Source organism: Ictalurus punctatus, chromosome 24 (assembly GCF_001660625.3).
Source record: "Ictalurus punctatus breed USDA103 chromosome 24, Coco_2.0, whole genome shotgun sequence".
NCBI classification, from domain to species: Eukaryota; Metazoa; Chordata; class Actinopteri; order Siluriformes; family Ictaluridae; genus Ictalurus; species Ictalurus punctatus.
The window spans coordinates 5,325,343-5,340,884 of record NC_030439.2 but is presented as its reverse complement, the minus strand read 5'-3'; the positions used below and the strand labels follow the sequence as shown (position 1 = coordinate 5,340,884).

Below are 15,542 nucleotides of genomic sequence, written 5' to 3'. Positions count from 1 at the left end.
ACCTACGTAGGTTTGTAACAAAAAGCCCCGCCTCTGGTCCTCATCGGCTGCTCGCTGACAGACGGAGCTGTAGTGGGCGTTTCCTTTTCGACACACGCTGACAGCGGTAAACCAATCAGAACAAACTGGGACATCTGACCAAACAGAGCAGAGTATGCTCTCTGAAAGGAGGAGTTTAGAATGAATCCTTTTAGAACGATTCATTTAACGAGTCGTTTGTGACACTGGGGGAAAAAAATTAATGCTGCAGTTTAAATTATGAGCACGTTAAAGTGTTTTTTGACCTTGGATGCATGCAAATCTGTTGTATGAGACCTTTAAAACTAAATTAGGCACGTTTCAAAACCATAATAGGTGCTCTTTAATACCATGTCTTTCATCACATACTCTTCTGGCACCCCAGTAGTTAATTTTACAGGATAAAGGCTTTTTCCGCTTGTGTTTATATTCTCGTGAGGAATTTGGGTCCTGCATGATTTAACTCAATTCATGTAAATATGGACAGCTTAGGCATTTCCCTTACCACCTACCACTGTTTAAGTAGCCAAAACAACATGAATTGGGTGGAAAATAAGCCTTAAGTTCAAACTGATATATGAGCTATGACAAAACCATACTGTATGTTGAATGTATAGTGTTTTAATGTCATCCTACAGTAAGTACATGGCAAGCAATCCTGATATCCTCCCATATATTACACCATTAATGATATATTGTCATATTACATGGGATTTGCTTAGTTTATGTAACCGATCACAAATTAGTAATTTATTACTGTGGCAGGACAAATGGCCATAGATTGGCCAGAGGAACAAGGACTTAGATCTAGGATTTGAGAGAAATGTTTACACATGCTTTTAGCCAAGGCTGGACCGGGGATATTCTGGGCCTGTTATCTTGGGCTGCCTCCACATGAGCTGGAAAGTGTGAAGAGGCGGTGTGTATTAATGCATGGAGTCTTTCTTTAAAAGTGGCATATCACTGAGAAGCATTCATCTTTTATCTGTAGAATGGATTTTTTTTTAGGAGGGGGAGGAGGCGTGTGAATGGAGACCTTCACAAGCCTTAATTAAAACTTGACTTCTGACCTCTCATCTTTCAGCAAGGTATCCTGACTGTTACTGTTTTCAATTCATAGCGCTGATCTACAGCCAAAATTCCCCCAAACAATTCCTGACCTTACCTTTTCCAGAAGAAACTACAGCAGTGATCTCAGAAAAGGCCAGATCTTGGCGGTCTTATCTTGCAACACAGACTCTCCATCAGCTCAGAGCTATATTTCACTATTGTAGACAGAGCAAGAAAAAAAAAAGGTTTTTTTTCTGTTTAGTGTTCTTGATAGGAGAAGAATTCACAAATGTTATATTTCATGCAGTGTTTCATCGTTTGTCTTCTAAATATCTAAAGCTGAAAATCAAGTTAAATAATTGTATGACTGGAAGTGGCTCTGCATATAGAATTACAGGGAAACTAAAAACATACAGTGCAAACCTGACAAATTATCTTGTAAACATAAACATAGCAAGTGTGTGTGTGGTGGAGTGCACGGGAAGCCACAGCAGACCATGAATTGGAGGCAGGGCTACCACAAAAGCCCAGGGTCAGAGAGCTTGTAAAATGATCCTTATACTTTGAGAACATCCTCTGTGCTGGGGTCCTTCTTTGCCTCTCTCTCCCTTTCACTCTCTCTCTCTCTCTCTCTCTCTCTCTCTCTCTCTCTCTCTCTCTCTCTCTTTCTGTATCTCACACACACACACACACACACACACAAACACACGCACGCACGCACACACATTCCTTTCCAGTCACTCTGAGGGGCAGGCACAGAGCATGCTAGAAGCCTAAAGCAAAGAATCCTGCACAGTCGCTTGGTCACAGACAGAACTGAGTTAGCAGAACATGAGAGAGAGAGAGAGAGTGAGCACACCAGGGGAGGTCTGACGGCACAGTTCATACTCTGCATGCGTGCTGCATCTCTTTTATGGACGCCTGGCTTCAGAACCTCAACCACACAGTGTCTATGTAATAGCTGTCAATGCATACCACGTGCACAAAACCTTTCAAGACACTGCGTTTTTCTTCAAGAGGACACACTGGACAAGAGTTCTACACTTTACAAGTGTAAGGATACAACCAGACCAGCAATGTTCTCAACAGGTTCTTTCCCAAGGAGGTCCCATATGGACACTGCATATCTTGAACCACTGGACACTCTAACAGCCTTCTGATTCAGGACTAGTTAAAGCGACAAGATATATCCACAGGAATCCTTTAAAATCTGCTTGACAGCTCTGTATCCCTGATCTACTCCTTGGTGCTGACATGCTCTGGTGGACACTTGCCTATCGCTCCCTGTGTTTAGCAGCTCTGCTGGTGGTGGCCAGTTGTATTGGGAGTGAGCAAAAGAGAGCAGGAGATGAAGGATCACGGAGCACCTCTGGGAGGACCAGCACCACGGGCAGCAGCACTGGAGGTTCCTCTAGCCGCAGATACCACCGGCTCCAGCATGGCCAATGTACCTATACCTTCATCCTCCCAGAAGGCGACGGAAATGCAGGTGCGTCCTGCCGTGAGACGAAAGCAGGCACTCAGTACAATGCTAACTCACTTCAGAGAGATGCTCCTCCACCTGAACCTGACTACTCGAACCAGAAGATTCAGCAGTTGGAGCACGTCATGGAGAACTACACACAGTGGTTACAGAAGGTAAAGCTGTCTCAACATATGATCTCTGATTAAACTGCACACTGAGTTGACAGTTTATTTGGCCTTGTTCTTAGTAAATTAACAGTTCAGTATAGATTATTTTTCTGTGTACACTGAACCAAATAAATGCCTAGACAGAGATGCGTAGTTCCCAAAAGCTATTTTGGGTAAGTATAAAATACACGATTCTGCAAACTCAACTTCTCAGAAAAAAAAAGGATTAATGTGAGCGGTTGCACAACTGCATGCCAAATTGTTTCAGAAGTAATGTAACAGTGCATCTTTGCATTGTGTCCATTTGAGTCTTACACGTGACTGTCCCTATGCTTTGAACTTAGCAGTGTTAGTGGAAATCTCACTGTTACGAGAACAAATCATGTACCATTCTATGACAAGCATTGTAATCAATTATTTTTAAATAGCAGTAGTGTTGTGATTCAAACTGTCAGATTCTTGATTTATACGCATACTACTGAGCTTGCATCCGCTCCATGTGGCTCAGACTGGACTGCAGTGGTGATTCGCTTGACTAGTGCCTGATTTCACAGATGTCTAGGTGGACTCCACACGTTGCAAGTCTGCCAGTTAGTCACTCACCCAGGAAACTATTTGTATACTGTCTCTCTAATGACAGGAGGTGAAGGAGAACTTCAGGAGGGCTCAGAGACCAGCATTAGAAAAATGCTTTTTCATCTTAAACTGAGTGACAGCTTCATGAAAGTCACAATGAAACTACACGTATCTAATTGACCATTTTTCCGCATTGCTTATTGCTACGAATTATGACATATTAAGATGAACACTTTTAAACTTATTTGTGAATGGTTCTAAGTACAAGTACAGTTCTAGTTATTTCTAGTTTTTTTGTTTGTTTGTTTTTATGTCAAATCGCAAATAGCGGGATGATTATTTCTTTAGTTGAATTAAACAATGCTTTTAAAAACTCTGAATTGCGTAAACAACCATAACAAATATTTTGTTAAATAAAAATAATAAATAAAAAAAGAACGGCAGCAAAAATGTATGCATAAAGTACCAACAACTAACAACTAATAACTAAAATATGAATAATAAAAAGACAAATAATAATAATAATAATAACAATAATAATAACAATAATAATAATAATAATAATAATAATAATAATAATAATAATAACACTTATTATTATTATTATTATTATTATTATTAGTAGTAGTAGTAGTAGTAGTAGTAGTAGTATGTGTAGTAGGTGCAGTAGTAATAGTAGTAGTAGTAGGTGTAGTAGTAGGTATAGTAGTAGTAGTAGTATATTTGTTTATTAATTAATTTTTTCCCCTCAGGGATTATAGTTTTTGACAGACAAGTTATCTCCGAAATCTATACAAACCTTCTGAAGACCATTTCGGGTTTACTAGTATCAGTATCCTGATTATAAAATGATCACTATTTGACCCAGCATATCAGTCTGAGTTATAAGCCCACTGTTGCTATCAAACAGACATAGCATATGATATAGTGTGGTGTTTGTAGACACTATGATTGATCGCCCTTAACCTTATCAGCTATCACTATCCTTCTCTTAAGCCATGCTTTTAATATTAAACTACCCATTTAGCAGTTCAGCGGTAATGTATCTATATGTTGTGTATATATTAAGAAGAATGTGTAAACATTGAAATGTAGGAGCTGCAGTAGATTTTCAGGATGAAGCAATCAATGACTGTACAATGTAGGCATTCTGATGTTCTTGTTTTGATCTTCTTGTTTAAAACTGAGCAGAAGCAGAACTTGAGTGCAGTGTGCATGACATGATGACTAATGACAAAATCCATCTGAAATCCTTTAAATCCTTCAGTCTTGTTAAAAGCTCCATTTTCATTTTAATTACATGTACATTCAGTTAATTTATCTTTTTGCTATTAATGCTTTGGAATTACATTATTCCATGGTGTTCTTAACATAATCTTGCATTTTATGTAATATTTGTTTTTTTCGTGTGTGTGTGTTTGTTTTTTTTTTGTTATTTTAAAGGAAACAAATGTCATTCTTTATTTTATTTGACCTTATCTCTGAAATGTAGAAGCAGAATTTAAAGCACATTTTTAGGTAGATTTGAGGCTTCCATTAGTCCTTATCAGACCAAGTGACTACGGATTGGATTCTACACTATTAAGAGACTTTACTTCAGATGTAGGAGTGTGAGAGCTTCAGCCAGCAGTGGTAATGCTATAATACCTCCTTACTGATAGTGTGAGACACAAAGATCTTTACCATTTTTCATTCTACCCATCTCTGGCTTAAAACACATACAAACATACTGCACATAGACACCCAACCACATTACTCTCTTTATCTGCAACTGAAGATTGTATTACTCTACTACTTATACCTAATCTGATGGAAAGCTTGGAAAGCTTCTTTCCAGTGAAACTGTTTGTCACTGTTAAATGTTATGCTAGGCAGTGCAAGGGATATTATGTTACCTATTCATTTGCATGCTTGTTTCTGCAAGCATAAACTCCATTTCTCAGAAAATTGTCTAATGAGAGCAATTGCACGAGTTGCAAAACTACATATTGCATTAGAGTAAGCTGAACCCCACTCCTGCTAATTCAACCTAATTATACAAGTGGAACATGAGGATGCAGTTAACATATTCCAGTCAACATACTTAATCACACAAGATTAAGTGTCCCAGGCCAGTCTATCTATCTTAATCATGTACGCCCTGACTGTTGGTGGATGGCCGAGGTGCTTCTAATACCTCTCCATCTCTAGCCTGATGAAAGGTAGCAGATAGTGGCCTGTCTGTGTCTAGATGTGGAAAGGAGGTATAGATGAGGCTGACCAACAGAACTGAGAACACACATCATTTAATCTGAGGTATTCTGTCGTGCTGGGGGTAAAAGAACATCCTGATAACGTGGCCCAGACAAATGTGGTTTCTGTTTGTTCAAGGATTACTGTAGCTTAAGAAATGGCCTGAGACATAAGGAGAGCTGTCGTGGATTAGATGATCATCTGCGATTTAGTACAAGAAACTAGCCTCTTATAGACATGGTGCACTATTCCCTCTAACCTCCCAGACTTTAATAGTCTCTCTCTGTCTGTCAGATCCAAAGGTACACTGTTGGCTTTGTGATCCAATTGGATTGTTCTTAAAAATAGGAGCTAGAACATGCATTATAAGACTGGAGTACGTTTGGCCTTTCAAGCAAACAAGTCCAGTTGAAGTTTATCTAAGCTAAAAGTATTCAGTGAGACACTGAAGCTTGGCTGTAGTTCCAGTTCGGCCAGAGTAAAGGCCACGAGGACATGTGGAAGTCCTTGGGGGAGTTTAAATGATAGATCTTTTCCAATCTGTCTTCAGAGAAAACATTTTAGAAATGCCTGCTTCTAAAGAAAAAGTATGGCACTTTGAGCTCTTGATTTAAAATAATAAATTTGAACCCTGAACATGTACAATTCACATTGTTCTGCTTCTCCCTAGACACAGTCAGTGGCTGCTAGTGCAAAGACAAAAGGTTAAGCCTAAAGCTAGACAAATGCCGTCTTCTGGTTCTCCTTCACCAAGTACTTTTCACTCTTTTCTTGATTATCTGAAGGCCACACAGCATGGCTAAAAAGCCAAAGCTGGACCAAGCTATTTTAGGGGTGACTTCCTTTGTATCAAAGTTTGTTTTTGCTGATAGTGCGGGCCAAAACCAACAAACTGAGCAAGGCAAAGCCGTCAGACGTTCATGAGACTGAAGTGCTCTTCCTTCCTGTTTTTTAAAGGGACAGGAATAGTGGCACATTCATCACAGAAGCAGTGAAATGTGTCTGTGCTTCACATTCAATCCCCACAGAAGGTGAAAGTAAAACAGAACCCTCGATTTAGCGTGTCAGGGGAATATCTAAGAAAATACATGTATAGCTTTGTCAAGCCACTTCTATATGCATGTGAAAATCCAAGTCACGGTTGTGTGTGTTCATGATTTTTCAGGAAATAATGGGAGCATTTAGTATTTTGTGAGCTGGTAGACAGATCAGTCTTTTTACAAAAACAGATTTTAAAAAAATATATTATTGTTATATAATTTGTATTACAAATTGCATATCATTAACATTGTTTTGGTGATTTTTTACACTGCTGAAGTAGGGTCAAGCAAGGACCTACTGCTGCACTCTGTGAATATCTCTTTCATTTTGCACCTAGCCTCAGACATGTTCCAGTTTCTCTTGCATGATGCACAGGCATTCTTCCAATTAAATATCCTTGTTCACCTAAACGAATTACTCAATAGTGTGCACTCTTCAGAATTTAATGGCAGTAAGTTACCTTTCACTTATCTCTTATATCATGGATGAGAAATTCTGTTGAAAAGTGTTTGGCTTCCCTGCTTCCTCAGAGTATATTAATTTAAAATGTTTTCTTCTCTGTGTTAAGACATGTATTAAAAACAAAGGGATAAAGTGACAGTCTACCTTTCTCATAAATAAGAGTATTACTACTATAAATGTTGTCATTTTCAGTGACACGGATGGATGACACCATCCTAAACAGTTCAGTGCTTTATTCTGAACTGATTGGAAACAAAGGATATTGTTTTAGACAATCAAACACTCAAGACTTGGACTTGAACAAGATTTCTTAACTCGAATGTGTCATGTAACGGATGTAATGAAGGTTGAGGGCGGATGCAAGTGCAGTAAAAGATGTTTATTGAGAGAGAGGGAGAGAGAGAGGCAGACAAATCCAAAAACGGTAATCCAAAGCATGGTCTAATAACAGGCAAAAGGTCAGGCGATATACAAACGGGCATAAACTGGGTGAGGCTGGAATCCAAAAACAAGAAATGAGAAACAAGGTCAATAACATGAATCAAAATGAGAAACTAGAAACGAGAAACAAACAAGTGTTTTTAACAGCCTCTTATATAGTGTGGAGTGAGTGAGTATGAGATTGGCAACAGGTGTGTGTGATTAGAATTCTGGAGAAGGTGAACGTGTGTGGGGGAAGTGTCGTCCTATTTGGCCATGTGTGTAGTTGGTGGTGCATCTTGGGAAATGGAGTTGCTGGTTTGCTGTGATATGACAGAACACCAAAATACACTCCCTCCCCCGGCAGTCCTGACCCTCTGGGCATGTCTTCATGTGAACCGGGAGACTGAGCGGTATCCTCAGCTGAGCAGGAAGGCAGAGCGACGTCCTCAGCTTAGCATCGTCCTCCTTCGACTCTGCAGGTTGAACTTGGTTGTCTGTGTCAGCACACTCGGGCGTGATCATATCTTGGATGTCCGTGTCAGCAGACTTGGGCGTGAGCATAAATTGTTTGTCCGTATCAGCAAACTCAGGCTTGATCAGAACTTGGTTGTCCGTGTCAGCAGACTCAGGCATGAGCATAATTTGGTTGTCCGTGTCAGCAGACTTTGGCGTGAGCATAAGTTGGTTGGTCGTGACGTCCGTTTCAGGCGTGAGCTTAACTTTGTTGGTCGTGATGTCGGTTTCAGGCATGAGGAGAACTTGGTTGGTCGTGTTAACAGACGCTGGTGTGAGCAGAACCTGGTTGGTTGTGACATTGGTGTCAGGCATGAGCAGAACCTGGTTGGTCATGACATCGGTTTCGGGCTGGAATGTGGCGTGGAAGGTCACCATTTTGACTTTTAGTTGGAACTTGGCGTGGGAGGTCGCCTCTTCGACCTCGGACAGGAGCTTGGCTTGAGTGGTCATCTCTTCGAATTCTGACCGGAACTTGGCTTGAGAGGTCGCCTCTTCGACCTTTGAGAGGAACTTGGCTTGAGACTTGGCTTGAGAGGTCGCCTCTTTGACCTCGGACAGGAACTTGGCTTGAGAGGTCACCTCTTCAACCTCTGACAGGAACTTGGCTTGAGAGGCCGCTTCTTCGACCTCTGACAGGAACTTGGCTTGAGAGGTCGCTTCTTCGACCTCGTACATGAACTTGGCTTGAGAGGTCATCTCTTCGATCTCTGAGAGGAACTTGGCTTGAGAGGTCATCTCTTTGACCTTGGACTGGAACTTGGCTTGAGAGGTCGTCTCTTCGACCTCTGACAGGAACTTGGCTTGAGAGGTCGCCTCTTCGACCTCAGATGGGAACTTGGCTTGAGAGGTCACCTTTTCAACCTCTGACAGGAACTTGGCTTGAGAGGTCGCCTCTTCGACCTCTGAGAGGAACTTGGCTTGAGAGGTCATCTATTCGACCTCTGACAGGAACTTGGCTTGTGAGGTCACTTCTTCGACCTCGTACATGAACTTGGCTTGAGAGGTCGTCTCTTCGACCTCTGACAGGAACTTGGCTTGAGAGGTCGTCTTTTCGACCTCAGACAGGAACATGTCTTGCGAGGTCACCTCATTGACCTCAGACAGGAACGTGTCTTGTGAGGTCACCTCGTTGACATTTAGCAGGAACTTGACTTTTTGCTGGAGCTCTGGGGATGAGACCGCCTCGTGGGTCTCATGCTGGAGCTCTGGGGATGAGACCACCTCGTGGGAGTCATGCTGGAGCTCTGGGGATGAGACCGCCTCGTGGGTCTCATGCTGAAGTTCTGCAGATGAGACTACCTTGTGGATCTCAGGTTGGAGCTCTGTAGATGAGGTCGCCACGTTGACCTCCGGCTGGAGCTCGGCAGGTGAGACCACCCCATGGGTCTCAGTTTGGAGCTCTGGAGATGAGGTCACCATGTTGACCTCTAGCTGGAGCTCTGTAGGTGAGACCGCCACGTTGACCTCCGGTTGGGGCTCGGTAGATGAGACCTCCTCGTGAATCTCAGTTTGGAGCTCTGCAGCTGAGGTCGCCACTTTGACCTCCCCCTGGAGCTTGGCAGAGTAGACCACATAGTGGGTCTTAGGTGGGAGCTTTGAGAAGGAGGTCCCCCTGTTTGCTTGTTCATAATAGGTGGTGAACGGCACGTCAGGTTCATTTCTGAGGCAAGGCCCCCCTAAAAGATCCTCCAGGACTGTCCTGGATTCTGGACTGCCGAACATAATCATGAGTAGTCCCACAAACCGAGTTACGTTCTCCAGTCCCCTGGATCCCATGGCTGCTAGATGCTGCACCCACTGGCAGGATGAGCCAAAAAAAACGGACACAACAAACCTTATCCATTGATTCTTGCTGGGCTTGGGGTCCATTAGGCTCGAGAATCAAATCTGTCAGTCCACCATAAAATATTCAGGGTACCAAAGAAACCATCAAACCGATCTGGGAGATTTACGAAAGTCCATTGCAGGGATGGTTTGCTTAGCATGACATCTCCTCCATCTTCCTGCTGTATCCATGGTGAGGCGAAGTATTCTGTCACGTATTGGACGTAATGAAGGTTGAGGGCGGATGCAAGTGCAGTAACATGTTTATTGAGAGAGAGAGGCAGACAAATCCAAAATGGTAATCCAAAGCATGGTCTAATAACAGGCAAAAGGTCAGGCGATATACAAACGGGCACAAACTGGGCGAGGCTGGAACCCAAAAACAAGAAACGAGAAACAAGGTCAATAACATGAATCAAAACGAGAAACAAAGAACAACCGCTTGGTAAAGAGATAAACTCAATACTACGCAAAGACTAAGTGTTTAAACAGCCTCTTATATAGCGTGGAGTGAGTATGAGATTGGCAATAGGTATGTGTGATTAGAATTGTGGAGAAGATGTGTGTGTTTGTGTGTGGGAAGTGTAGTCTTCTTCGGCCATGTTTGTAGTTGGTGGTGCATCCTGGGAAATGGAGTTGCTGATTTGCTGTGATATGACAGAATGCATATCCTTTAGCCTATTTGGGCTGGAAATGAACATTATGTAAGATTTACATCCCTATTTATCTCACACATATTTTATTTTAATGTTGATCATTAAACTATTACTAGAGTCATGTAGTCTTCAATGTTTTCATGAATCATATAATAGCAGGTATCTCTTATCTAATCTCAGTCTGGGCAGCTACTTCAAATAGTGATTGGGCTACTGTTCAACAACGTTGCAGTTCTTCAGCAATGTTCTCATGTACTGCGAAAAAGTTCATTCAGATGCTCCAGGAGGTGTCAAAATGATGATTGGATGATAGGATCAGATTTGACCTTTATTTAAGATAGGCTTGATGGTATGCATCAAGCCTATCTTAAATGTTCAAGCTCCCAGGTGAATTTCTTAGACCATTCCATTCCAGCTACATCCAGCCGAAAACCTTCTAAGGCATTTATACCTTCTCTATACCTTCTAAGGCATTTGTGCATTCGTCTTTTTCACGTCTTTGCTCTCCTTGATCAGAAGTGGCACCATCTGTCACATATATTTATGTCACACATATAAAAGGACTCTATGGGAAAGCAGTCAGCTCTAGTATGCTGCTCTGACGCTGTGTCCCAGGGCGGATAGGCTCATGCAGATGTTCTCGGAGAGTCTATCTTCATCTGCCTACACTCGAATATGGGTCAGAGGTTTCAGAAGGACATTGTTTTACCACATCTATGATTCAGCTCCTTCAACATTTCCACAACCACAAATCAAAACCTCACATTTCAGATGAAAGGGAGTGACCAAAGCCTTTCCGGCCAGACAGCAAAGTCTCTAAAGAAAGACAGGCAGATAAATAATGAGCAGAAATGTAACCCTGCCAGTGGAAATGAACATGTAAGTGTAAATGAGTCTCTACTCTATATGTGTATGTGCCGTTTCAGAGCTTTGGGAGTAGTTTGCTTTATCTTACTCAGTCCACAATGGGACAAAAAGCTCACAAATTTACAGACACGAATACTGCATTATTATCATTATTAATAGGCTATATTTTGAAACAGAACTTTGGGGAGCAAAAATGGTGCATAAAAAGCAGTATGATAAGTTGTACAGAAGGACAAGGTCACTTCTGTGTTGAAAAATTCACATTACAGATTGGAGGAGAAGATTCATTGTAATATATTTCTCGGATGCCGAATTAACTAGGCTTAAAAAGTAACAACTAACATAACTCAAAACTGCCTGCATTAATACAGAGTGTGGAAAGTAAGAGTATTTGAATCCCTGGGAGGTAACGACTTTTTACGTAGCCGTAGTCTTTATCCTTTCCTGATAACATCTCTGTCGGTGAAGCGTATCGTGTTTGCACCTTCAACAACAAGTTCTTTGGCTAACATTTCACAGCTAAGGGCTGTGGTGTTCTCTCCTCACACATTAAGACATGTCTGGAAAGCATCTTCGTTTTCGCTTGATGAAGTTTACAAATGTGAGGCAAGTGTGTGTGGTGTAGGGATTAGAGTTATATAACGGTTTTTGTGCTGCACTGTAATGGATTTTGCTCGTTTTATTCACTTGCTATCACATTCCAGGCATCTGTTCAAGCTACTTAATAATGCCTAGCAAATATACTCCAACTGGTTCTCCATATGCCATGACATGGAGGTGCTTTGCAAAACCTAGAAATAGAATTTAAACAAATATGTCGCCCCATACTATTGCTATGCATATAATGCTATGTGTCCATAGCAGCAACAGTGATATTATTACTGACATCTAATGATCAATGCAAGAGCTCTGCATGACCCTGGTCAAGTTCTCACTCGTCTGCTGTTGGGCTTTATTCTATGACATTTATAAACAGTTGTATGTCACACATCTTTATTGATGAAGGATGAGTCAGAATGTTACCTTGTTTTTTTTTTTATTATTTATTTTTGTTTTATTTAAACTGTGCTAGAGCTGTAGCTTAGCAGCTTGAAGTGCCTAACTGAAAATGATCCTTAAACCCGTCCTCTGAATCCTCACCAACATTGTATTTGCCTTGGCTGGGCACTTCTCCAACCTTCTCACATTCCACATGGTACTAGGGGTACAGCGACCAGCACCAACTGGAGATAATTGCTGATGGAAAAGTGGCTCTCACACCTCCTCCTATTCAGCACAAAGAGCATGCTTCTGGGTAATGGCTGGTGACAAAGGTCAATCCACATTATGCTATCAGCAGGGGAGAATAACTGCGACTTCAAACAGGCCGCAACTGTTGGTAATTTGGGCAGAATTGCCACTGTGAAGGAGGCCCTTTATAATAATGGTCTGGGTTCTACTCCTAGCAGCAGAGGTAAGTGGTGACCTCAGTTACAATAAAGTATAAATCGTCTGTTCTGAAGTTGTTTCTAAATGATCCTTCGAGAAGAACAGATGAGTTGAAATGAAAAGCTACCATTCATTAAAACCTTGCTTTATATAATTCAAGAGTTAATCATAATGAACTTGATGCATTAAAAGGAACGCAGGTGTCAGCCTTCATAGTACAGCCTTTCATTTCTGGAGTGCGTTCGTGCTGATTATACACAGGGAACATGTGTATTATCAGGATTTTGGAGGTAAGGCGTTTCACACACACCCAGACAGTAAGAGGAGTGTATTTGTGAATGGATCTCTGCACAATGTCTGCAAGGGCAACTTCCTGTCAAACCGGCGCAGACATATTTAGATGTATTTAGTCAGATATGTCACAAGCGAGGGCATGGTGTTCTATAAAGATGTGTTTCTCTTTGGCAGTTCTTTTGGAGGATTTGCGAGCTGTTATTGTGTTTGCACTTTGGTCTCTAACATTTATTGCTCAACCCTTCATTCTTTACTTCTTCTTGGGCTTTGTCTTTTCCTGTCTCACTTTCATCCCCTCATTTGCCCTCTGTTTCCTTTTTTGCCTCCCAATACATTAAATTGTCCATCAAATGCATGTGGTTTTTAATCAAATTAAAATTGTAGATACACAGTACTATGTATTTGTTATGGCAGAATAATACCAAAAGGCCATTCTGAAATTCGTCTTTTTCCCCTGTTGACATAAGTGGATACTGCAGTCATGGAGCTTGTTGCTGCTGGGCTGCTTTAGCTCATTTGATCTCTCTTCTATTTGTCACTGTGTGTATAGACACTCTACCGCACTTTCAGAGTGCATAAGCAAAAATAAACACCAGTCGAGCGCATAGAAGTACACGGCAATGGTGACACCAGAGTCAAAGAGTCCGTACTGAGAACTCAAAAGTTCCTGGAAAATCACTTAAATAAGTTCACATAAGCTCACACTTCTACAGTCAGTTCATAGTTATATTCTATAATATAATGAAATAATTCGAAATTCGCTTAAACATGATGTAGTAGTTTTTTACTAGTACAGGAAAAGTAAAAAATATTCACAACAAACGCTTACTCACCGTAAAGGATTTGTTTTAATTTGGCAAAACCAAAAACTAGAAAATTTCACAATATTTTCCTTTCACTAGAACATCTAAACACAGACTGGATTGTGGATTTTGTTTCCCAGCACAGGTTTTTATGTGGTGTATTTTTATTTAATTTATTTTTACAAAGTGGAATTTGGTAATGTAAGCAATCCAAGAAGATTCACAGCTGGTACCATTTGCAGTCTTTCAGGACTGTTCCAAATCTCAATATACTCAATGAGTGTAGATTTATAAGTGACAGTCACATTATATATTTCAATAGGAAAAATCTACTGGAAAGATCTGGTGCTATGAAGCTTTGCGCAATCTGTTTTGCCAGCACTTTGCCTCTGACTCTGCTACCACCTCGAGAACATATACGTCATAAATTGTGACGAAGAGCTACTGGAATCTGCCACTGCTCTTTGTAGTGCTTGGCTGCAGCTGCATCGTTAATAACCGAACATAAACATCTGTTGATGTAGTCCAGTATTAAAAAAGAACTGGTCTCCAGAAAAAACAATGGGATAACCAAAAGAACCGTTAGAGCCTAGTGTGCTATCTGGACAAAATTTATTTGGTGGATTATGAGTTCAGCAATTTTGCTGGACATCTGTAGGGAAAATTATTCCAAAAGGTTTGGCCTGCAATACCACAAAGCCCGAGTAATACATGACAGTTCATGCTGAGACTCATCTTGGCCCACTGGTGCTGACCCTTTACTGTTTTACATAGATTTGACTGTTTATATTACAAACCCCTACATAAACAGTTTCTAAATGATTTCTTTCTGCGTCCTATTCTGCTTTCCGGTTTGATGAACACGCCTGTCAGCATGGTCTGCAACTTCAGAAGGCCTTGTCCAGACTCAGGGAAAGAGTAATGCATGCCTCATCCTCACCCACTGTTTGGGATGATGCAAGCATAGCCAAAGTCTGATGTAAGAGACGGTTGATGTGATCGTACGCTGTTTGGGAGAAGAAGAAAAAGCAAATGGTTAACAAGGGAACTGATGAGTTGTTTTTGTTTGTAATGTCAGTACAGTGCATCAGTATTCAAAGTTGAGTTCAAAGTTGAATTATTTGGCAGAATGTGCTATGCATCGGCGTGATAAATTACATTAATTACAACTCAAACCAAATGTTCACTGTGTCCTCTGGTCCAATCACAGGAGAAGATGTTAGAATAAATTAAAATAAAACATGTTTTTGCTACCAGGAGCCTATCTGTGGTTCATCCGTTGCTGGGAGCCAAGGGCCTCTGGGTAGGAGGAATGGTATACTCTCTCTCTCTCCCCTGTCAATCATAGTGACACTAGACAATTATGAATCATGTATGCTGAAGAGGGCAGATAATGCTTTCCTCAGAGTGTAGTGTGCTGCCCTGTGACACAGAATTCGCGGGTTATAAAATATTAAGGTAGCATATAGAGAATGTGCACGATTAATCTCAAGATCTCAAATATTACAGCCTGGGATGTTGTAGAACTCCAGATAGCCAGTTCCGTTAATGTTCCTTGGGGATCCTGTACTGGCTAGAATGTAACGCCGTCTCCAATGCAATCAAGCCACTGGCTTGATTTCTTCTGAGCTGCATCTGTGCAGAAACGTTTCCAAGTCCCTTTGAGTGAAAAATGTCTAGAAAGAGGTAGGACGGTGAGCAGGGGAGGCGGGTTTCCAAG

At 41.2% G+C, this 15,542-nt stretch overlaps 1 protein-coding gene across 2 annotated transcripts in view; it reads left to right on the top strand.

Moving 5' to 3' along the window:
• The first annotated feature begins 1,689 nt into the window (after positions 1-1,689).
• angpt1 (angiopoietin 1) overlaps positions 1,690-15,542 on the top strand; it is a 62,567-nt gene continuing 48,714 nt past the window's right edge. The window contains exon 1 of one of the 2 annotated variants that reach the window (XM_017455003.3): positions 1,690-2,706. In XM_017455003.3, the coding sequence (XP_017310492.1) occupies positions 2,323-2,706 (384 nt within the window). In that variant the 5' untranslated portion in view covers positions 1,690-2,322. The remainder of the gene's footprint in view (positions 2,707-15,542) is intronic. The other variant, XM_017455004.3, reaches the window with a different exon arrangement.